The sequence below is a fragment of the Saccopteryx bilineata genome, chromosome 2 (assembly GCF_036850765.1).
Source record: "Saccopteryx bilineata isolate mSacBil1 chromosome 2, mSacBil1_pri_phased_curated, whole genome shotgun sequence".
In the NCBI taxonomy this organism is placed as follows: domain Eukaryota; kingdom Metazoa; phylum Chordata; class Mammalia; order Chiroptera; family Emballonuridae; genus Saccopteryx; species Saccopteryx bilineata.
In genome coordinates this window covers 2,061,510-2,084,163 of record NC_089491.1, presented here as the reverse complement: position 1 = coordinate 2,084,163, position 22,654 = coordinate 2,061,510, and the positions used below count along the sequence as shown (strand labels likewise).

The 22,654-nt window shown below is 57.8% G+C and overlaps 2 protein-coding genes across 2 annotated transcripts; one reads left to right on the top strand and one right to left on the bottom strand.

Annotated features, from left to right (window-relative positions):
• Positions 1-10,107: 10,107 nt before the first annotated feature.
• Positions 10,108-13,986, bottom strand: PIERCE1 (piercer of microtubule wall 1). Its single transcript, XM_066255783.1, has 3 exons — positions 13,252-13,986; positions 11,427-11,505; positions 10,108-10,315 (listed from the first exon to the last, which is right to left on the bottom strand). Exons 1-3 carry the CDS (start codon positions 13,392-13,394, stop codon positions 10,124-10,126), a joined length of 414 nt encoding a protein of 137 aa, XP_066111880.1. The 5' UTR covers positions 13,395-13,986; the 3' UTR covers positions 10,108-10,123.
• A 51-nt stretch (positions 13,987-14,037) lies between these two features.
• MRPS2 (mitochondrial ribosomal protein S2) lies at positions 14,038-16,979 on the top strand. Its single transcript, XM_066255775.1, has 4 exons — positions 14,038-14,181; positions 14,421-14,549; positions 15,160-15,289; positions 16,316-16,979. The coding sequence occupies exons 1-4, from the start codon at positions 14,148-14,150 to the stop codon at positions 16,893-16,895; spliced, it is 873 nt and encodes a 290-aa protein (XP_066111872.1). The 5' UTR covers positions 14,038-14,147; the 3' UTR covers positions 16,896-16,979.
• Positions 16,980-22,654: the final 5,675 nt, after the last annotated feature.

The window sequence follows — 22,654 nt, the reverse complement described above, 5'->3', positions numbered from 1 at the left end:
CGCCCTGAGCACCGCGCTCCCTCCGCCTCTGTGACCCGGAGCCCCGTCCTGTGTCCTGTGCTTACGGTCACTCGATCCACATGGTGCCTTTTCCAGCCTGTCCTGCCGACAGGCCCATGTGTGCGAGCTCAACACCCTGCGCCCCAGGCTGATGCTGGTGCAGGCTTGGGGCCGCGGTCAGAGGTTCCCCTCCCCCCTGCACCCCATCTGGGGAGGGGGCTGTCCTGGGGTGATGACTAGCCTCCTGTTTGGAGCCTCTGTCCATTCCATTCCCCCCCCCCTGCAGCTATGGTCCTAACCACCACGTTTGGCAATGTCATGGGAACGGCTACCTGAGACACTCAGTGCACACCCACGGGTGAGAGAGGGTCCCGGGAGGACATACTGTTCCTCAGTCCAGCTGTGACCATGCAGACCGGCAGACGGGTCACGCCAAGGAGCCTGGGGGGTCTGCGTGCCCGGGGCCCGGCTTCATTTCCTCTCAGGCAAGGAAGCGGGGGAGGCCCCGGATTGAAGAGGGGTGCAGCGCCCCAGGGTTGGTGGTGGGGTCGCCCACCGTGCCTGCCGGAACCCCCCCCCCCAAGTCACGAGTTTGCAGAACCAGGGTGGGGCGGGAACAGGAGAAGACATCCCGGTGGTTGATGTTGAGGGGGCTCACCACCCACGTCCGCGGGGAGGGTCTTCTGAAGGAAACGTCGCTCTTAACCTGTGGCTCAGAATCTGAATAGGCAGGGGGGGGGTCCCCAACCTGAGACATGAGCGCGTCGGGAAATGGGGCCCCTTATCAGCCCCTAGGAAACTAGCAAGGGTGTTGCCTCCTTGGTTCCCGCACCTTCGGAGGTCACTGATGTGTCTGCTTAAAGGGCGAAGTGAGACAAATGCCCCCCCACACACCTGCCAACCACAACCAGGCTCATACCGGCCAGGCTGTGGAAGTGAGCACGCAGGGGCGGAGAGCAGGGGGGGGGGGGCAGAGAGCACGTGGGGGCAGCGAGCACGCGGGGGGGGGCAGAGAGCACGCGGGGGCAGCGAGCACGCAGGGGCGGAGAGCACGCAGGGGGGGGTCAGAGAGCACGCGGGGGGGCGGAGAGCGCGCGGGGGGGGCGGAGAGCGCGCAGGGGGCGGGGGGGGGAGCAGAGAGCACGTGGGGGGGGGCAGAGAGCACGTGGGGGGCAGAGAGCACGCGGGGGCAGAGAGCAGGCAAGGGCAGGACATTATGTGCAGAAACTCGGCGGCTCCGGGCACTGCGTGCACTGGATGGGCTTCTTCCCCTTATCCGTGTGTTTGACTAGATAATCAGAACCTCTGATGCCTGACCAGGCACTTGTGCAGTGGATAGAGCGTCGGACTGAGACATGGAGGACCCAGGTTCAAGACCCCGAGATCTCCAGCTTAAGTGCAGGCTCATCTGGTTTGAGCAAAAGCTCACCAGCTTGGACCCAAGGTCGCTGGCTCGAGCAAAGGGTCACTAAGTCTGCTGAAGGCCCATGGTCAAGGCACATATGAGAAAGCAATCAGGCCCTGGCCGGTTGGCTCAGTGGTAGAGCGTCGGCCTGGCGTGCAGAAGTTCCGGGTTCGATTCCCGGCCAGGGCACACAGGAGAAGCACCCATCTGCTTCTCCACCCCTCCCCCTCTCCTTCCTCTCTGTCTCTCTCTTCCCCTCCCGCAGCCAAGGCTCCATAGAGCAAAGATGGCCCGGGCGCTGGGGATGGCTCCTTGGCCTCTGCCCCAGGCGCTAGAGTGGCTCTGGTCGCAACAGAGTATCGCCCCCTGGTGGGCGTGCCGGGTGGATCCCGGTCAGACCCCTGCGGGAGTCTGTCTGACTGTCTCTCCCCGTTTCCAGCTTCAGAAAAATAAAAAATAAAAATAAAATAAAAAAAAGAAAGCAATCAATGAACAGCTAAGGTGTTGCAACAAAAACTAATGATGCTTCTCATCTCTCCATTCCCGTCTGTCTGTCCCTATCTGTCCCTCTCTCTGATTCTCTCTGTCTCTGCCACAAAAAAACAAACAAACAAACCTCTGATTCTAATTAACTAGAAGGATAAAAGGTAACTGAAGGAAAATACACAAACGTGGAGGAAGACAGGCTCTGAGTGCAGGGGAGTCCCTGGTTTGAAGCCAAGCCGGCCGCTACGCTAAGTGACCAGTCAAGTGTCCTGAAACTCCCATTTTTCAAAAGGGCTTCCCTTCAGAGCGGAACAGAAGCAGATAAAGAAAACACCTGGGGCGGGGGGGGGGGGCATTCCAGAAATAACCATGAAGTCTCTGATCAGGGGACACAGGTTCTTGTCACCTTCAGTGTTTGGGTCACCTTTCCTATAATTGTTCTGATCCGGTTCAAGCTTCTGAAAGAACTTGGTAGAAAATCAAAAGAGAGATGGGGTGTTGCTTTTATTTTAGTGAGAAGAGGGCAGGCAGAGACAGACTCCTGCATGCGCCCGACTGGGATCCACCTGGCACGCCCACCAGGGGGCGATGCTCTGCCACTCTAGCGCCTGAGGCGGAGGCCATGGAGCCATCCTCAGTGCCTGTGCCAACTCGTTCTAATCGAGCCATGGCTGCAGGAGAGGAAGAGAGAGAGAGAGAGAAGTGAGAGGGGGAAGGGTGGAGAAGCAGATGGGCGCTTCTCCTGTGTGCCCTGGCCGGGAATCGAACCCGGGACTTCCACACACCGGGCCAACACTCTACCACTGAGCCAACTGGCCAGGGCAGGGGTGTTGCTTTCCTTTCGGTACCCTCAACTGTCCCTTCCGAATGTGATCGCCCCAACAGGACGAGTGTCCAGCAGCATTCAGCTAGACCTGCAGGTCTACACTCTTTCCCCCCAGCTCAACACATGGACGTCCCAGTTTGAAAATATGTTTAAAAGATTAAAGGTTGCCTGACCAGTGGTGGCACAGTGGATCGAACATTGGCCCAGGACGCTGAGGACCCCAGTTCGAAACCCCAAGGTAAGTGGCTAGAGCACAGGCCCGTCCACTTGAGCGCAGGCTCACCAGCTTGAGCGTGGGGAGGGATCATCCACATGATCCCAACGTCACTGGCTGGCGCCCAAGGTCGCTGGCTTGAGCAAGGAATCACCGGCTCGGCTTGATTCCTCTCCAGGTCAAGGCACATAGGAGAAGCAGCAATGAGTTGATACTTCTCATCTGTCTCTTTCCCCCTCTCCCTTCCTGTCTGTCTGTCTCTCTCTCTCTCTCTCTCTCTCTCTCTCTAAAAAGAAAAGATGAAAGGTTCTTGAACTCGGTAGTCGCGGGGTTTCCACAGGACCCGTATGACATGCAAATAGGTGGAAAGTCAGGGCCAGGAAGTGAGGTCAGACGCTGGTGTCCTCACCCTCCCAGGACACCCCCGAGGTGGCTCCAGGCCCAGGGCCACCGCCTCCTGACCCTCAGTATCCCATCCAGAAATAGAAGTGTAGCGGGAAGGCTAGGTGTGCCTGTCGGAGGAGGTGATGGCGTCAAAGCCCTTGGAAGACCTTAGTCCAGGGGTCGGGAACCGTTTTGGCTGAGAGAGTCGTGAACACCACATATTTTAAAATGTAATTCTGTGAGAGCCATACAATATGTTTAACCCTAAATACAAGTAAATGTGTGCATTTTATGTAAGACCGACACTTTTAAAGTACAATAAGTCTCTGAATTCTTTTTTTTTTTTTTTTTTTTAATTTATTTATTTTACAGAGTCAGAGAGGGATAGGCAGGGACAGACAGACAGGAACGGAGAGAGATGAGAAACATCAATCATCAGTTTTTTGTTGCAACACCTTAGTTGTTCATTGATTGCTTTCTCACATGTGCCTTGACCGCGGGCCTTCAGCAGACCGAGGAACTCCTTGCTGGAGCCAGCGACCTTGGGTTCAAGCTGGTGAGATCTGCTCAAACCAGATGAGCCCTCACTCAAGCTGGCGACCTCGGGGTCTCGAACCCGGGTCCTCTGCATCCCAGTCCGACGCTCCATCCACTGCGCCACCGCCTGGTCAGGCTCTGAATTCTTTTTAATAACATTGTTATGCTATTGCTAACCAATGATGAATGAAGTACTTCTTACCATTAATGCGACTTCTGGTGCTGCATGGTTTTGCTGATGGCTTTGTAGTCTGGTTGATACGTGGTGAGGTTAAGCTTCATGCAGGTGTTGAGACTTCCATCTGTTAAATGTGATCGTAGGTTGGTCTTAAGGTTCTTTAGATGTGAGAAAGACTGCTCACATGCATACGTAGAGCCAAACACTGTCAGTACAGCAATACTCACACGCTGCAGTGTGTGGTATGTGACGGGAAGTATGTTCCAAGTTTTGACAATCAGCTGGTCCACGGGTTGAAGTTTTTTCATTTCTCCCCACTTGTGTTTGCTCGCCAACTCTGCTTGCTGTCATGCAAGTCTTTCCAAATCTTCATTCAGTGACTTGAACTTATTCACCCACATGTCTGAGGCCTGCAGGTCAGCAGCTTGTAGCTCAAAATCTCTGATGGAGACACTGGGGATGTAACTCAGGTCAGCGCTGTCCACTGTACACTCATGTGGATGGGTGATGAATTTAGAAAGACGAGTGCGCTCACGAAATTCTCCAAAGCGCGCTTTGAATGACTGCAGGAGATTAGATGTGAAGCCCGCTAGCTGCTGGAGATCAAGATGTTGGGCAGGGTCACTTGCTGTGCATGCATCTTTAAACTCTCCCAGTTTTTCAAAGTGTAGTAAACGACCTGTTTCAATGTCGGTGATGAAGAGTTCCAGCTTGTTTTCAAATGCAAACACTGCTTGTTGAAGGGATAAGACTATTTCCAATGCCTTGTGTTTTCACATTGAGCTGGTTCAGATGTTCAGTCATGTCCATGAGATAGTAGAACTTCAGGAGCCACTCAGTGTTAGCTAACTCAGGATGCTCGACGTTTTTCATTTCAAGAAAAGTCCGGATTTTGCTCAGACAAGCCGTGAAACAGCTGAGCACCTTCCCTCGTGACAACCAACTCACATTGCTCTGCAGAAGCAGACCAGGATAATTATTCCCAACTTCACCCTGCAGTGTTTGAAACTGGCGATCATTTAAAGCTCGGGCAACAATAAAGTTGACCACCCGAATGACCAGCGACATCACCTCACCAAGCTGCTCACCACACATCTGAGCACAAAGCACCTCCTGATGTAGGATGCAGTGAAAACTTAGGATGGGTCTCTTTTCATGTTCACGAAGAAGCGCTACGAATCCTCTGTTTTTCCCCACCATGCACGGAGCACCATCAGTACACACCGAAATAAGTTTATCCATCGGTAGATTTTTTTTCTTTAGCAAACTCAGTGAAAGACTTGAATAAATCCTCCCCTCTTGTTGTCTCTTTCATAGGCAAAACAGCAAGACTTTCCACACGTAGTGTGTCACCAACAGCATACCTTGCAATCACGCTGAACTGGGATAAATGGCTTACGTCTGTTGACTCATCCAAAGCGAGAGAAAAGAATGGTGCTGCATTTATGTCCTTCACTTGTATTGCCTCAATTTGATTTGCCATCATGATGGTACGATCGTGAACAGTTCTTGCTGACAGAGGCATGTCTTTTATTCGTTTGATTATCTTGTCTTTATCCGAAAAGTCATCAAAAAGTTCATTGGCAACATTAAGCATGAATGTTTTGGCATACTCCCCATCTGTGAATGGCTTTCCGTTTCTCACAATTGCTAAAGCACCAGCAAAGCTAGCTGAATTCCAGTCACCTTATTGGGTCCAAACATGGAGTTGCTGCTGACTAGCTTGCACTCTGCACAGTAGTCTTGACATGCTTTCTTCCTGCTGTTCCCCGCTGGATATTTCGATGCAAATGTAGTATGGCGTGTGTCGAAATGCCGCTTTCTATTTGTTTTACCGATGCAATTTTATCATTGCATATTAGACACACTGCAGAACCTGCTCTCTCCACAAAGGCGAGTTTCTCTGTCCATTCCTACTGAAAAGTACGATACTCATCTTTTTTTCTTTTAGCCATTATCTTGTCAAAAGGGTTTCTGCAGCCTGACCTGTGGTGGCGCAGTGGATAAAGCGTCGACCTGGAAATGCTGAGGTCGCCGGTTCGAAACCCTGGGCTTGCCTGGTCAAGGCACATATGGGAGTTGATGCTTCCAGCTCTTCCCCCCCTTCTCTCTCTCTGTCTCTCCTCTCTCTCTCTCTCTCTGTCTCTCCCTCTCCTCTCTAAAATGAATAAAAAAAAATAAAAATAAAAATAAATAAAATAAAAAAAAAGGGTTTCTGCAATTAGCTAGCTGACTACTTGATTAAAAGGAGGGAAGTTTACTTCCAGACCTCACAATGACCCGTGTACATTATGCATTATCAAATAAAAATTTGGTGGTGTCCCAGAGAACAGCTGTGATTGGCTCCAGCCACCCGCAACCATGAACATGAGCGGTAGGAAATGAATGGATTGTAATACATGAAAATGTTTTATTTATTTTTTTTATTTTATTTATTCATTTTTAGAGAGGAGAGAGAGAGACAGACAGAAAGGGAGAAAGAGGAGAGAGAGAAGGGGGGAGGAGCTGGAAGCATCAACTCCCATATGTGCCTTGACCAGGCAAGCCCAGGGTTTCGAACCGGCGACCTCAGCATTTCCAGGTCAACGCTTTATCCACTGCGCCACCACAGGTCAGGCCTGTTTTATATTTTTAACATTATTTTTATTAAAGATTTGTCTGCGAGCCAGATGCAGCCATCGAAAGAGCCACATCTGGCTCTTGAGCCATCGGTTCCCGACCCCTGCCTTAGACGTCAGGCAGATGGTCTGGGACAGCCACTCCTGCTCGCTGGGACCAGGTGGCAGAGCTGGAGCAGGTGGCAGTCTGGGGAGGTGGGCATATATACCGAAGGCGTTTGTTCGCCATCCTTCCAGACGTTCTTTCTACTTAAATAAATCTACAGAATCTAACGTCACCTGAGCTCATTAGCAACTGTTAGAGAAACATAGTTATTGGCTACAACCAATCAAAGCAAAGCACATTGGTGCCTAATTAGGATGCCAGCCTTCACTTTGTGGTGCCTGCTGGTGAGCATGGCATCTTTTTTTTTTTTGAAAAATAGATCGCCTGACCAGGCAGTGGTGCAGTGGATAGAGTGTCGGACTGGGATGTGGAAGACCCAGGTTCGAGACCCCAAGGTTGCCAGCTTGAGCACGGGCTCATCTGGTTTGGGCAAAAGCTCACCAGCTTGGACCCAAGATCGCTGGCTCCAGCAAGGGGTTACTCGCTCTGCTGAAGGCCCGCGGTCAAGGCACATATGAGAAAGCAATCAATGAACAACTAAGATGTTACAACGAAAAACTGATGATTGATGCTTCTCATCTCTCTCCGTTCCTGTCTGTCTGTCCCTATCTATCCCTTTCTCTGATTCTCGCTGTCTCTGAAAAAAAAATTTTTTTTTTAATTAAAAAAAGAAAATAGATCCCCATTGGAATCAAGCTGAACTCACCAGTCTCCTTTAAGAAAGGCCTAACCGGGGTCACAAAGACGGCGTTTTCTGTGCTTTCTCCTAGAAGCTGTATTGTTTACTTTCTTATTTGCATGTGGGTCACTTGCATCTCTCCTGTCTGTGGGTGTCAGCTTGGTGAAACACTCAGCCAGAGTCCTGGAGCCGTCCCTCCACTGGGAACTGGGGACTTTGTCCGGGGTAAGTGGTCTCTCCTGCTCCGTGCTTGGCTTCAGGGAAGCTGCCTTCTTACCTGTGTGTTGTAGGCGCTCAGAGGCGCTCACCACTTCTAAGGAAGGGGAAGAGCTATGTCACTGCTGGCTTTATACCTCCCCACCCCCTGCCACACACATACACACACCACGAGCCAGCAGGCTGCAGAATTAAGAAAACAGGCTTAGAGAAAAAAAAGATGGGATCTGGAGGCCTCTGAATGCTGATGGCAAGAACAGAGCGCCCTCCACACCCGCTTCCTGCTTTACTTATAGGGCCAAGTGAGGCCATTAGCAAATCAAAGAGATCTCTGATCGCATTTCCAAGACAACTTAAGAATTCTACCAAGGGCAGAAAACCCCCACCATACATAACATCTTAACTTCACAAAGCAAAGGATAAAAAGAAACTTGCCTCCAGTCTTTCCGAGGGACAGGGGGAGGAATAGGAGGAGGATAAACAAGCCAGCACCACAGCTAACATGGAGGTGTGGAAAAAAATAGCCCTTAGCAACTTCACAGAACAAGTGAGGTGGGGGGTTGGGCAGGCTGTCAGCTATCTTACTGCCAGTTCCCCACACCTCTGTCCCCCAAAACCCTAAACTGCAAAGACCCTGTTGGTTTTCGGTCCCCAAAACACACACACACACACCCACACCCTGCCCCCCATCCCGGAGCTGCTAACCTGCTCTGGTCAGCGGCAGCCAAGGGAAGATTCATCCTTTCTGGTGAGCGTACAAACGAGGTTGACAGGCATTCTTTCTCCTTTCCTATTTCATCAGAGGCTAAACACAGCAGAGTTCTTAGCACTCTGGCGTTTTTAATAACTGTTGTAAAAAGTGATTTTTCATTGTGACCCCCGGAGTCTCCACTGGTGTGCGTGCAGCTCAGGGGAAGCTGACCTGACCTGCCGTCCTGGCTTCTGACTCACACCTTTGTGTCTTGTTATTCAACATATCGATTTTCTCTGGAACCCAGTTTCCTTCTAAATCGCACACGAGAAGAATGTGCCAAAATGTCTACTTTGCGTATCAATAACAGAAAGGTTTTTTTTGTTGTTTTTTTTTTTCATTTTTCCGAAGCTGGAAACGGGGAGGCAGTCAGACAGACTCCCGCATGTGCCTGACCGGGACCCACCTGGCATGCCCACCAGGGGGCGATGTTCTGCCCATCTGGGGCGTTGCTCTGTTGCAACCAGAGCCACTCTAGCGCCTGAGGCAGAGGCCAAGGAGCCATCCTCAGCGCCCGGGCCAACTTTGCTCCAATGGAGCCTCGGCTGCGGGAGGGGAAGAGAGAGACAGAGAGGAAGGAGGGGGGGGGTGGAGAAGCAGATGGGCGCCTCTCCTGTGTGCCCTGGCTGGGAATCGAACCCGGGACTCCTGCACGCCAGGCCGACGCTCTACCACTGAGCCAACCGGCCAGGGCCGATAACAGAAGGTTTTTAATGAAGAAATAACCTGTTGGTGTGTCATTCCTTCCCAAATTCACAGCGGAGTCAATGTCCGGGGTAAATGTCTCTGAAAACAGCTCGTTCTGAGTGGTAAGCAGCCACGGTTTCTCCTGTCTGGTTTCTAGAGGGAATGGGCGTATCTCCTGAAGGGGGGGGGAATCTGTCTGAAAGAGAGATACATGCTGTCCCAGGAATTGTTTTCCTCCTGAGGACCCTTGAACCCCTCCTGGTCAACACTGAGTGAGCACTAACTACACAGAGACAAAAATCCACTTACTAATAGCAATGACCCTCGCCTGAGGAAACGGTTATTGCCTGCCTTTTTTATTTATTTATTTTTATTCTTTTGCACTTTCTACCGACTAGATGAAATGAACACGAGGGCGAGAACGCCCGCGCGGGCACCGGCCCCTCCCACGGCGAGGGGCGCCCCTGGCCTTGTCTCACAGATCGTGCCTCCTGCCCGGCCCCCTCCTCACGACTGGAGGGTGTTCAGTCGGGGACTCTGAGTCTGGGGCGCAGGGACTGGCACCGCCCTCCCGCCGGCTCCCGCCTGGCAACACTTGCCCATGAGCTCTCCCCTTCCCTCGCCCGGCCCCTGGGAGGGCCCCCTCCCCTCCTCCACGACTGAACAGTCACCTGTAGAAACCAGGCTCCCAAACAGAGATGTCCGTGGCCGGAGCTCAGGACAATACGTGGGTCTCCCCCCACACCCCCGGGGACGCCCACGAACCCACCCTGCGATCACAGCCGAGTCAGGCGCTGGAAAGGTGGCAACGTTTTAATGCAAGGACAAGGCATCGGGGAGCCCCCTTCCCGTCTCAGAGGGAAGATGCACAACCTCACCGGGGTCCCGTGAGCCTACTTTCCTAACGGAGACAGGGGCAGCTGTGTTGAGGGACAGCAGAGGATTCCGGACCTTCACCACCCGGGCGAGGGCGAGGCATCGAGACGGGAGAGCCCCCCCCCCCCCCCCCCCCCCCCCCCGCGGCAGGTCCGGCCGCTCAGTCGCGGCAGATGGATGGCCTGTTGACGTTATAGCTGGGGTGGAAGTTGAGCCGGTCGTAGGCGGTGATGCAGTTGTCGGGCCCGGTCACGGTGCTCTTCTCCATGAAGACGTTGAAAGAATGGTTCCGGAACATCCCGGCGGCTGCTAGTTGTCGGGAAAACTGACTTGATTGTATGTAGAATGCTTTCTGTTAAGCAAAACGGGAACAGGGTGATGGGTGGTATTCAGCGGTCGGTCGGTCGTTAAGGATATTTTTGGAAGCAAAATAAGAATCCGTTAGAAAATGTCTCTCCGGCCCTGACCGGTTGGCTCAGCGGTAGAGCGTCGGCCTGGCGTGCGGGGGACCCGGGTTCGATTCCCAGCCAGGGCACACAGGAGAAGCGCCCATCTGCTTCTCCACCCCTCCCCCTCTCCTTCCTCTCTGTCTCCCTTCCCCTCCCGCAGCCAAGGCTCCATTGGAGCAAAGATGGCCTGGGCGCTGGGGATGGCTCCTTGGCCTCTGCCCCAGGCGCTAGAGTGGCTCTGGTCGCAACACAGCGACGCCCGGGAGGGGCAGAGCATCGCCCCCTGGTGGGCAGAGCGTCGCCCCTAGTGGGCGTGCGGGGTGGATCCCAGTCGGGCGCATGCGGGAGTCTGTCTGACTGTCTCTCCCTGTTTCCAGCTTCAGAAAAATACAAAAAAAAGAAAAGAAAATGTCTCTCCTCCTAGGAAGCAGAGAAGCCAGGGCCGGCCGGTTGGCCCTCTGTGCCCCAGACCATCCCAATTCACGTCTGATGTTCGGCAAACAGCGTCCGTAGTGCCTCCCCCTTCCTCTAGGACCCACGTGGAAGGGACAATTCCGGGGCCACCTGGACGTGGCATGTCCATACCTTGGGTGTGCTTACATACGAGACTTGACTTGGGGTTCCCACTTAAAGCCAACCCCCCCTTGTTCCTCCTTTACAAACTGTGCTACGTAGGGCCAGTTACTGGAGCTCTGTTCGTTGGCCTCAGAACTGACCGCCTTCCGTGGCAAGATGGGCTGTGTCACTGTGTGAATGGGTCAGCCCTTTGGGGCGTGTAAGCGAGTCTACCTGCACTTTTTTCTCCTCCTTGAAAGTGTTCGTTGCTAGATCCGTTCATGTCTACCCAGCCCTGGTCTGACAGGACCGGACGTGCCCCCTTCCCCTCTGCCATGCTGGGATTCCGGGCGCTCCCACCCCGCCCTCAGGATGGGCTGCCCTTTTGAGAAATCCAGGGTTCAGGTCTCTTCTGGAGATGCCCACCTATACCTGTGCCCTTCCTTGCTTCCCGCTTACCGGCATCTCGTGCACCGTGGGGGCTCTGCTCCCGTAGGCTTGGTTGCTGGTCCTGTACACGGAGGCGGGCTCCTTGGTCCTGCAGGCGAAAAACACAGGGGGGTCCTCTGGTTACAACAGTCTCAACAGACAACGTTTCCAGTTTATAGTTTATGACGCTTGCTCCCATAAAAGTTTTTAAAAATTGAGATGTGAATGTTTCGGCTTATGCTGTTAGCGTTGAACTTTTTTTTTTTTTTTTTTTTTTTTTTTTTTTTTTTTTTTGTATTTTTCTGAAGCTGGAAACAGGGAGGCAGTCAGACAGACTCCCGCATGCGCCCGACCGGGATCCACCCGGCACGCCCACCAGGGGGCGATGCTCTGCCCATCTGGGGCGTCGCTCTGTTGCATCCAGAGCCATTGCAGCGCCTGAGGCAGAGGCCACAGAGCCATCCTCAGTGTCCCAGCCAACTATGCTCCAACAGAGCCTTGGCTGCAGGAGGGGAAGAGAGAGGCAGAGAGAAAGGAGAGAGGGAAGGGTAGAGAAGCAGATGGGCATTTCTGTGTGCCCTGGCCGGGAATTGAGCCCAGGACTTCCACACACCAGGCCAATGCTCTACCGCTGAGCCAACCGGTCAGGGCCCAAACTTTTTTTACACTCACTTTTGACATTTTTTTCTGTTACTACAGTAGAGTGTACGATATATTTATAACCATTTCCTTTTCTTATGGCTTAGTTATGTCTTTATGTTCTCGATGACTTTACAACTGTTTTAGGATAGGTAAGTGACTTAGGGTAGGGTGTGTTTCGACTTACACCAAAATTCAGGTGACGTCACTGTCACTATCATAGAAATGGAAGTGTCATAACCCGAGGACCTCTGTATCTCTCTATTTTCCATCCACTTATTCTCTGTAACTCTGCCCAAGCCACAACAGCCTTAATGAACACCTTTGGCTGGTGGGGAGCCTCGTTGGAAATGCCCCAGGTTGGAGGTGCAGCCGTGAACGGGGGTCCCCGGGGAGCACCGGCTCAGCCCCTTGGTCCTCTCCGTTCACCTCTGCCCTGGCCCTTCACAAGGCACCAAAACCCTAGAGAATTTACAGGGGGCAGGTGCTGGTCTTCAGCACCTCTTGGCCCTGGCACAGGAGGTCACTCCTGCGTAAGCAGGTATAGCCCAGCACTTAACGGAACAGTATGACCTAGTGGGCTGTGGGTTCAGACATCCCAGCTGTGCCCCAAACAGTAAGATCTCCCCACGACACCATCTTTCCACCCTCCCCGTCCTTGTCTCTCCTGAAAGACGAGAATGATAATAGAACCAGCTCTCTGGGACTGCGGAGGGGACAGAATGCAGGGAGAGCGGGGGAGGTGCTCTCACCGCCCAGCTGCCTGCAATGAAGGGTGTAGAATTTGCAGTGCACCGGGAACGGCTCACAGGTCACTGCCGCCGCGGCGTGACGTGAGGACTGACGGACGCGCGGCCAGATTCACAGCTTGCAGAGGCTCCTCTCGGCCTAGAGAGGAGGGGAGCCTCACCCCCTTCCCCTGGGCCCCAGAGCTGGGTTTTGTGACCTATGCTGGATTCACCCACCGCCCCACCTGCACTGGCTGGACCCACTGTGTGTGTCAAAACCTCTGGGCAGCGCTTGGGCAGCGCCTCTGATGCAGAGATGACCACGCTTTGAACTTAGGTGCCAGGGCCGACTGGGGACCTGAGCACACTCCTGATACAGGGCTATCTGAGCAGAGCGCAGGACCAGCTGGGCACCTGGGCTGCCCACTGGAAAAGGGGGCCTCTCTTTCCTCTGCGTTTGCCAGGTGGACCCGACCTGTGGCCCTCACCTGTAGCCCCGGAACCACGCCGGGTTGTTGAACCTGACCGGCAAGTCCTCATGTACGCGGTAGTAGTCGCTGGTTTTCTCCGGGGGCGCCTGGGTCGCGGGCTTTACAGGCTCCGCGCACCCTCGTGCGTTCTCCTTCGACATCCCGCCGTCCGTGGGAACTCCACCGGGAAGAGAGGAAGACAAGGAGCAGCCTCTCCGCAGCCCAGGCCACGAGGGGCACGCGGCGTCTTGTTACTAAGCGACGGCTTGGTTACTGGACTGGGTGGGTTCGGGTCCTTAAAGGCGCCGCCCCGCGCCTCCCGGGCCACGCCCCCCTGCTGATGGTGTGGCTGAATTGAGAGGTCTAGAATCTTCGGAGGCGTTCGGACATCGTCCCAAACTCAGGAGAAGGCGGGCGCCGGGATTCCGTCAATGACCTGCCGGAATTCGAGTCCCGCAAGGCTGGGACGCGCACCGTGCACGCCGTGGGTGCCCCCCTAGTTTCCAGAGTCTACATTTCGACTCCAGAATTGCCTAACTTTTATGGAATCCTCCTAAACTAAGTAGCGATTAACAACTAAAACGATTTTGGAGAGCGAGAGGTTGGGTTAGACTGGCGGGAGGCGAGGAGAGTCCCCTGGCTCGGCGGGTTCCTCCGTGGAGACCCTCGGCCGGCGGGCACTGTGCAGGGAGCGGGCAGGGCCAGGGCGAGGGGCCGCGCGCCCCCACCCTGAACCTACTGCATTCGCCTGGATCCGGGCCCGCCCCTCCGTCCTCGCGCGTCTGCGGTGTGCGCGCCTGGAGCACGCGCGCAGTGGCACCTCCTGGCCTGCAGGCGGCGGTGCGCTGGGGCGCCGGCTTGGGCCGCGGCGGAAGCAAAAGCCGCTGCGACACTACGTCTGCCTCCTCCGCGCCATGGCGGCGGCCCTTCCCCGGCTGCTGAGTGCCGGTGAGCATGCCCAGGGCCCGCCCGGGCCCGCACGGTCGCCTTCCGGGTATGCCCGCACCGTCGCCTCTCGGGGACCCCCGGGCCCGGGCCCGCAAAGTCTCCTCCCTGGGACCCTGGGCCCGCACGGTCGCCTCCCGGGGACCTCTGGCCCCGGACCTGCACAGTCGCCTTGCGGAAGCCTGGGGGTGGGAGAGAGAGGCAAGGCCGCGCCACGACTCTGCTCTCCGCTCTCTCCGCAGGTGTCTGGCCCAGGCCGCTCCGGCTGCACGCCCTCCTCCGGTCGGCTACCCCGGGGACAGCCAGGCCAAGCGGCAGGACTCTGGGAAGCGCTGTGGCCCCCGCTGTGAGCGAGCCGGAGGGCAGCAACGGTAATGCTGCCGCTTGGCAGACCGGGGTGCGGGGTGGCTCCAGGCCTCCCCAGTTTGAGTTGAAACTCTAGCCAGGAGTCCCGAGTTCCCCCTGGCTTCTGAGGGCTCTGGGTCACGGGGGAAGAAGGGGCAGCCTGACCTCCAGCAGCCCCAGGGGCTAGGTAGTGCTCAGGAGAAGGGGCCTTTGAGCGCGCCCCTCCCCTCCCACACACACAGCGGAGAGCTGCCCGCTCACAGCTGAGAAGGGGGCCGAGACCAGCACCACCTCCCTGCAGGAGTCCCGGGTTCGATTCCCCGCCAGGGCACACAGGGGTCAGAGGGGTTAACGTGGGTCTTGGCTTTCTTCACCGGGAGTCTCCGCTGTCCCTGGGAGGCTGGCACCAGAGGACCTAAGAAACTAGCTGGACCCAGGAGCAAAGCCGTGGTCAGAACCCAGCCTCTGCACCAAGTCTCCTGTGAAGAACCCTGTGGCCCTGGCCGCCTCAGCGGCGGGCGTCATGCCTCCGCCCCCAGCCGCGTGGCCGGGGTCACTGCCTCTGCCCCCAGCCGCCTGGCGTCCACTGGGCATGGGCAGAGCACGGGCACTGAGACCCAGCTCCCTCCTCCCCAGATCTCCAGGACAAGATCCTCAGCGAGCCCCTCAAACACTCTGACTTCTTCAACGTCAAGGAGCTGTTTTCCGTGAGAAGTCTTTTCGATGCCCTGGTGCACCTGGGACACAAAGCCGGCTGTCGGCACAGGTGGGTGGTGGGCGGTGGTCAGTGGTGGTTCCTGGTGGAGCTTTGGGGCCCTCCTGCCCTGGGGTCCAGGGGTGCAGTGTCACTCTGTACTGACATGTGTCAGTTTGTCTGAGTTCAGCCCCTCCCCCTCCAGATGGGATCCCTGGTCCCTGAGGAGAGGCAGCGGTTTGTCCTCAGACTCAGCTTGTACCCACCCCCCACGTATATACACACAGACTCCACCAGCCTTCTTGTCTTGGAGCAGGACTCACAGTCCTGTGGGGGGGAGATGGTGGTCTTGTGAGCAGGGAGTGGCGGGGGGTGCTGAGGGAGGTCCACAAAGTTCCGCAGAGGAGCGATTAACGCCGGGTCTTCTCCCGTGGTCAGCGTGCTGGTCGCGTGGACCGAGAGCAGTGGAGGGCGGGTGGGTGGCCACTGAGGAAGGTGGTGGTTCACATCAGAGGGAGGTGAGGGGCACTGCCCCCCGGGGGCAGGAGGCTGGGAACAGCAGGCGGATTTCAGGTTGGGGGTGCGGGCAGAGCTGGGGTCTGGAGCTCGGGATGGGAGGTGGAGGAGAGGGGGCAGGGCACAGAGCCAGCCAGTGTCGGTGGCCCTTATACCAAGGTGACCAGAACAAGGGGAGGCTGGGGGACATCAGGAGCTTGGGACCTATGAGGGGTGACCCTTTGGCCACCCCAGGACAGGTGTCACATGGGTGCTGGGAGGGAGCAGCCTGGGCCTGGGACGCCGTCACATCCGTGGGACGTTTTGGGAGCAGCAGGAGCAGGGAGAGCAGGAGGATGGGCCCCACTGTGGGGGCTGCTGCAAGGGTGAGGGGGCGCCGTGGGGGCCCTGGGGCGGAGTGTCGAGAGCCCGGCGGGAGGGAGCCGAGGCGGAGGTGAGGAGGAGGGACCACCCCGGTGACAGCGTCCTCACTCCTGGTGTCACGGGGAGGGCTTGTAAACTGGAGCAGCCCCGGGGATGGGGCGCCCGCCACAGAGGAGGAGAGGGGGCCCTGCTCCCTCACCTGGGTGGGGTCTCTGGCAGGTTTATGGAGCCGTACATCTTTGGGAGCCGCCTGGGCCAGGACATCATCGACCTGGAGCAGACGGCCGCCCACCTGCAGCTGGCCTTGAACTTCACGGCCCACGTGGCCTACCGCCAGGGCATCATCCTGTTCGTGAGCCGCCACCGGCAGTTCTGCCACCTGATCGAGAACACGGCCCGGGACTGCGGCGAGTACGCCCACACCCGCTACTTCAAGGGCGGGCTGCTGACCAACGCCCCGCTCCTGCTGGGCCCCGGGGTCCGCCTGCCGGACCTCCTGGTCTTCCTGCACACGCTCAACAACGTCTTCGAGCCCCACGTGGCCGTGCGGGACGCAGCCAAGATGAACATCCCCACGGTGGGCATCGTGGACACCAACTGCAACCCCTGCCTCGTCACCTACCCCGTGCCGGGCAACGACGACTCGCCCCCGGCCGTCCAGCTCTTCTGCCGGCTCTTCCAGACCACCGTCAACCGAGCCAAGGAGAAGCGCAGGCAGGTCGAGGCCCTGTATCGCCTGCAGCGTCAGGAGGCGGCCGGGGGCCAGGCTCCCGCCCTCCCTCCGTCCCCAGGAACGTAGAGGCCCGGCTGGATGTGGGTCGCTTCCCTGTGACATGTCCGCTCTCCCAAATAAAAACGGCAGCCGAGCCTGGTCCCAAAGGAAGCCTTTCTTCTGTCCCTGGCTGCGGTCCTTGGTGCGTCCAAGTGCTATCGGCCTCGTGTCCCCACTGCTGGGTGCGGTTCCGGCCAGCTAGCTGCCCTCCCACGGCTCCCGCGGCCCCATGGGGCCCAGCAGGCTGCACGTGGCAGACAAGCGGCCTGTCCAGAGGGGCCCCCCCAGGGATGTTGGGCTCTCACACCTGGTCGGTTTTTTTACTCTCAGTCAGCATAACCCTCGAGTGGGCTGCTTTGTGCTGGAGGTTGGGGGGCCCTGTGTGGGTCGGCACAGGAAGGGCCAAGCAGACGGCGTGGTTCCACCAGAAATAAAACTCAGGTTTGCTGCACAGAACACAGCTTGGACCTTGGGTTCATCGGTGTGGCCCTTACTCCCACCGGGCCGATGGAGCACACTAGGTCCCCGCCCTCGGGGTCCCTGAGCTGCGAGAAGATGGTCAGGCGTGTGGGCGTGTGGTTCGGACGGGACAACAGGTGCCAGTGGCCCCTCCAGGCCGTCTTCAGTGTTGGGGCTCAGGACCCACCACAGGCCAGGCCCTCCTGCGTGGCTCCTCCCCACTGGTCAGGAAGGGCTTCTCTGGCTGCATCTGTGCCCCGGGGGTGAGTGCGGGCCCTCTGTCCAGGGTGCCCCTCGTGGCTCACTGTCCATGCTCCCGTGGACCGGGTCGCCCTGAGGAACCTGTCTACTGGGGAGTGTCTAGACAGCGGGCCTGAGACAGGATGGCCCTTGTGTGACGGGACGCATGTCCCCTGTGCCAGCCCCGGTCTTGCAGAGCACACCAGAGACAGGAGTCCCAGTGTGGGGGAGGGCAGGACAGGGCTGGTGGTGTGCGGTGCAGGGGACCGCGTGCCACTCAGAGACCAGGAGTGACCGTCACCACCCTGGTCTGTGAACCTGAGATGGGAAATGTGAGTGTCGGGGCAGGAAGTTGAGGCCCCCTAGGGCTCGGTGCGAGCCACAGGGGCGATTTCCCCGAGCTGAGCTCGGATGGAGAGAACTGCCCGGACACCGGACAGGCCGCTGGGGGGGGGGGGGGCACCGGACAGGCCGCTGGGGGGGGGGGGCGGCAAGTCGCTGGACATCGGAACCCAAGGTCAGACTGCTAACGGACCAGGAGTCCCTGGGCTGCCCCGAGGCTGGGGGTGGCAGAGGGGCAGGCAGGACGGGGAGTGAGGGGCGGAGATGCTCAGAGACACTGAGATGCGGACTGGCCCCGGTCTGTTGTCCATGACCAGGGGGGTGGGTGGAGGGAAGCCACGGGGGGGGGGGGGGTCTGTGCCAAGAGACCTTGACAGCCTGTTGAGGGGGTACAGGAGTTGTATCAGTGACTTGCTCTGCTCCAGTTGGGGGGGGGGATGAGTGCACAGGAGCCAGAGGGATGCAGGGCAGTAGGACCCAGAGTGGGTGCAGGGTGGGGCGGGGAGGGCGGAGCCGGGAGGCACTTCTGAACTGACAGCTGGGGAGCCTCCCAAGGGATGCAGGTGAAAGGGACCCCCAACCCCAGCCCGAGGGGAGGGGACCCCGAGTACGCCACACTGGAGCTGAGCCGCGAGAGAGCCCAGGAGGAGGTGTGCCCGCGAGCCCCCAGCCCCCGCTCCTGCTGCCATCGTGCCCGACACGCCCCCTAGGATCTGACCTCTGAGCCCTGACCAGGTGGCATCTCAGAGACCAGTTAGAGCCAGAGCGAGGGCCCGGAAGAACTGGGGGTTCGGGAGTCCAGGACGAGAGTGGGTGAGGGCAGGAGTCCTGCGCCCCCAACGAGGGCCAGGGAGCTCCAGGAGGGTGTGGCCCCAGAGGGGCCCCCAGGACCAGGGCACGCAGACGGAGAGGGCCCGGGAAGGACCTCTGGCCCAGACTGCTTCCTGGGTGGCCACAGCCCCAACCCGCAGTCTGTGACCACCCCGCCCCCCCTCAAGCCGCAGCCTTGTCCAGGCCCACGGTCACTTTTCTGAGATCACCTGAGCCTGGTCCTTATATCCTGTTGCACTCCAAGACACGGACATGAGGCCTGACCCGTGGTGGCCTAGTGGACAGAGTACTGACCTGGGACACTGAGGGGCCCTTGTCTGAAACTCCAAGGTTGCTGCTAGAACGGCTGGATTGTGGGCTTGAGTGCTGGATGGTCAACATGATCCCAAGGTCACTGGCTTGAAGCCCACGGTCCCTGGCTCGAGCAAGGGGTCACCGGCTCAGCTGGAGCCCCCCGGTCAAGGCACGTGATCAATGAACAACTAAAGTGCCGCAACTACAAACTGATGCTTCTCTCTCCCTCCTCCCCCTTGCCCCCTCCCTGCCTAGAGACAGGAGTGGCTCTGTACTCCATACATTGCCGTGGTCCCTCCTTTGAAAAGCGGCCCAGTGTGAGAGTGAGTCGGCCCTGCACCTGTACGAGACCTGCAAGGTGCGGACGGTGAAGGCTGGCACGCTGGAGCGGCTGGTGGAGCACCTGGTGCCCGCCTTCCAGGGCAGCGACCTCTCCTACGTCACCATCTTCCTGTGCACCTACCGGGCCTTCACCACCACCCAGCAGGTCCTGGACCTGCTCTTCAAAAGGTGAGGGCGCCCTACCCCCTCCACCCACGGCTGTGTGTCTCCGGGAATGTCACTTCACCTCTCTGAGCCTCGGTGTGCTCGTGTGAGAACTGGGGCGCTCAGAGGACCGACCTCCCAGGGTTGTCAGGACTGTGGGGAGAGGGGCGGCCGGGCTGGGCTGGTTCTTACTCTGACTCCTCTCCCGCCGGAGAGCCCTGTGCCTCCGGCCTCGCTGTCCTGGGCCCTTCGGTGACACTGTCTTCCCATTTGATTGGAGGTTCCAGATTCTATCTGGGGGTCCCCTCCACGAGTAGCCAGAGCAGGGACCCCTGAGGGCTGACTGAGGGGCCCCAGACCCACTCAGATATCTGTAAGGTGCCCGACAGGGTTCATTCATTCCACAAATACGGATAAAGCCCCTCCTGTGTTCTGGGCACGTGAAGTAATTGAGTGAGAAAAGCAGAGAAAACTCCCTGCCCTCCACGGCGGCCCTCCGGGTCACAGGGATGGGGGTGGGGTCCAGCCAATAACAGGAGACATGTTAGAGATGAAATTAAGCAAAACACCTCGGCAAGGCAGCTGGGATCACCTGTGCGGAAGGGCGTGCCGCTGCTGAAAGCCAGCCAGCCAGCGTGCGGACAGAGGGTGGATTCTGTGTTCATCCCTAGCGCGGGCCCTGGGTGCTGGGTCTTGCTCCACTGGCTGGAGTGTTGACCGGACAATCTTCTTCTTTCTCGATTGGCTAGTTTAAATGGCCGCACCACAGTGGAAGGGAGAGACGGGGGTATCATTAAGTAGGTAAGGGGGTTGGGGGATGGTGGGGGAAGAAAACCCGGATGACTAGGTGAAGGGGGCCAGGGGCTTGGTACCTACGTTAGTTATTTCTCATTCTGCTCCCTGGGGGGAGGGGCCGGAATGGGGGTGCCCAGGATGGGGAGGTGGGCATGTGGGCAGCACCGCAGTCAGCTGCCTCGGACGGACGCACCTCTGCGTCTGGGGCCTGTCCTGCCGTGGCAGCGCCCAGAGGGGAGCCGGGGTCGATCCACCTTCTCCCCGCTGAGCTGGGGGACCTGGAGCCCCAGGAGGCAGAGCCCGAGGGTGAGGGTGCATGTGAGCATGCGCGGAGGGGCCGGACCCTGGACACACAGGGAGGACCACCACCCCCTGCAGGGAGGACCCGCACCTCTACCTGCTCCTGCTCTGATGGGGGGGGGGGGACCAGGAGCGGGCGCTGGGCCCACCAGCCCCGAGTGAGAGCTGTGACACCCCCCCAGCCTGCTCCCCCACCCGGCTTTTCTTCATCCTCCCTTCCGGAAACTTCCCTTTCGGTTGTTTCTACATTTTATGTTTCCCTGTTACAGTCTCTGTGGCACTGTTTGTTTTGAATTATGAAATAAATTGCTGCCGTATTAAACGGTGCGATGGCCAAGCGTGAAGTACATTCACCGCGCTGGGCAGCTGCTGCACTGCCCTGGGGCAGAAAAGCCCACCTCCCCGAAGGACAAGCTCACACCCCGCGCGGCCATCCCGGCCCCACCCACCCGCTTTCAGTCCTTGCTCCCCGGCCTCTTCTGATGGCTCCTGTCAACACAAACTCACAACAGGTCTCTGTGTCTGCTCACACCTTTGTTGTCTGTATTTATCGGAAATAGCGTTTTTGTTATTTATGAAAGGGAAATCCCAGATGGGTAAAAAAAAAAAAGGCTCTTTTATTAAAGTCTGTGCATAATCTTGGGGTCGCTGTGCTAAGTGTGACCCCAGAGCCAGAGCCGCTCAGGAAACTGCCCTCAAAACAAAACAAGGGAAATGCAGGAAGCTGGGCAGAGGGACCACAAACGGGGAAGCTTTTCTCACGACCCAAGGCCGGAGGGAGGTGTGACGTCCCTGTGGTGCCGGAAACTCCCAAAGGTCAAAGGTCGGTGTTTTCTGAGGGACGAAGGCAAACGTGCCCTTCCAAGGAGAGGCAGTGCACACGCCAGTGCATGCCAGAGATGCCCCACCGCCCGGATGGGGACACCTGTCCTGAAAACATGGCAGAGAGAGCACGGTCAGCGTTGGACTGGCAGGCTTCTGGCCTGGTGGCCAGCAGCCCTGGGGACAAGGGGAGGGAGCAGAGGCCCCAGCAGGTCCCCTGGAGAGAGCGGGAAAGGCCCTCCTCCGGAAGACGGTGCGGAAGACACAGTGTGCAGGACGAGTCGGAGGATGAGTCGGAGGATGAGTCGGAAGACAGTGTGCAGGACGAGTCGGAGGATGAGTCGGAAGATGCAGGACGAGTCGGAGGATGAGTCGGAAGACAGTGTGCAGGACGAGTCGGAAGACAGTGTGCAGGACGAGTCGGAGGACGAGTCGGAGGATGAGTCGGAAGACAGTGTGCAGGACGAGTCGGAGGATGAGTCGGAAGATGCAGGACGAGTCGGAGGATGAGTCGGAAGACAGTGTGCAGGACGAGTCGGAGGATGAGTCGGAAGATGCAGGACGAGTCGGAGGATGAGTCGGAAGACAGTGTGCAGGACGAGTCGGAAGACAGTGTGCAGGACGAGTCGGAAGACGGTGTGCAGGACGAGTCGGAGGATGAGTCGGAAGACAGTGTGCAGGACGAGTCGGAAGACGGTGTGCAGGACGAGTCGGAAGACGGTGTGCAGGACGAGTCGGAAGACGGTGTGCAGGACGAGTCGGAGGATGAGTCGGAAGACACAGTGCGCAGGACGAGTCGGAAGACGGTGCAGAAGACGGTGTGCAGGACGAGTCAGAAGACGGTGTGCAGGACGAGTCGGAGGATGAGTCGGAAGACGGTGTGCAGGACGAGTCGGAAGACGGTGTGCAGGACGAGTCGCAGGACGAGTCGGAAGACGGTGTGCAGGACGAGTCGGAGGATGAGTCGGAAGACGGGTGCAGGACAAGTCGGAAGACGGTGTGCAGGACGAGTCGGAAGATGGTGTGCAGGACGAGTCGCAGGACGAGTCGGAATCCGGCGAGGGCGCGCCTTCCCCGGGCAGTGCCCCTCCTGGGAGGTCACCTGCTGGCATTCTTTCAGTGTGTACACGCGTGTGCATGTGTGTGTGTGTGCACGCGCACACACATGCACGCGCTTGTGGGTGTTGGGCGGGGAAGATTTCAGAGCGTGCATCTTT

What these genes read in the sequence shown, in the direction of transcription:
- PIERCE1 (XM_066255783.1), bottom strand. Translation starts at nt 13,394, where the DNA reads ATGTCGAAGGAGAACGCACGAGGGTGCGCGGAGCCTGTAAAGCCCGCG. An exon ending in GCGTGGTTCCGGGGCTACAG is followed by an intron (nt 11,506 to 13,251) that starts GTGAGGGCCACA and finishes TTTCGCCTGCAG; the next exon opens with GACCAAGGAGCCCGCCTCCG. An exon ending in CCACGGTGCACGAGATGCCG is followed by an intron (nt 10,316 to 11,426) that starts GTAAGCGGGAAG and finishes TTTGCTTAACAG; the next exon opens with AAAGCATTCTACATACAATC.
- MRPS2 (XM_066255775.1), top strand. Translation starts at nt 14,148, where the DNA reads ATGGCGGCGGCCCTTCCCCGGCTGCTGAGTGCCG. An exon ending in TCCCCGGCTGCTGAGTGCCG is followed by an intron (nt 14,182 to 14,420) that starts GTGAGCATGCCC and finishes CTCTCTCCGCAG; the next exon opens with GTGTCTGGCCCAGGCCGCTC. An exon ending in CGAGCCGGAGGGCAGCAACG is followed by an intron (nt 14,550 to 15,159) that starts GTAATGCTGCCG and finishes CCTCCTCCCCAG; the next exon opens with ATCTCCAGGACAAGATCCTC.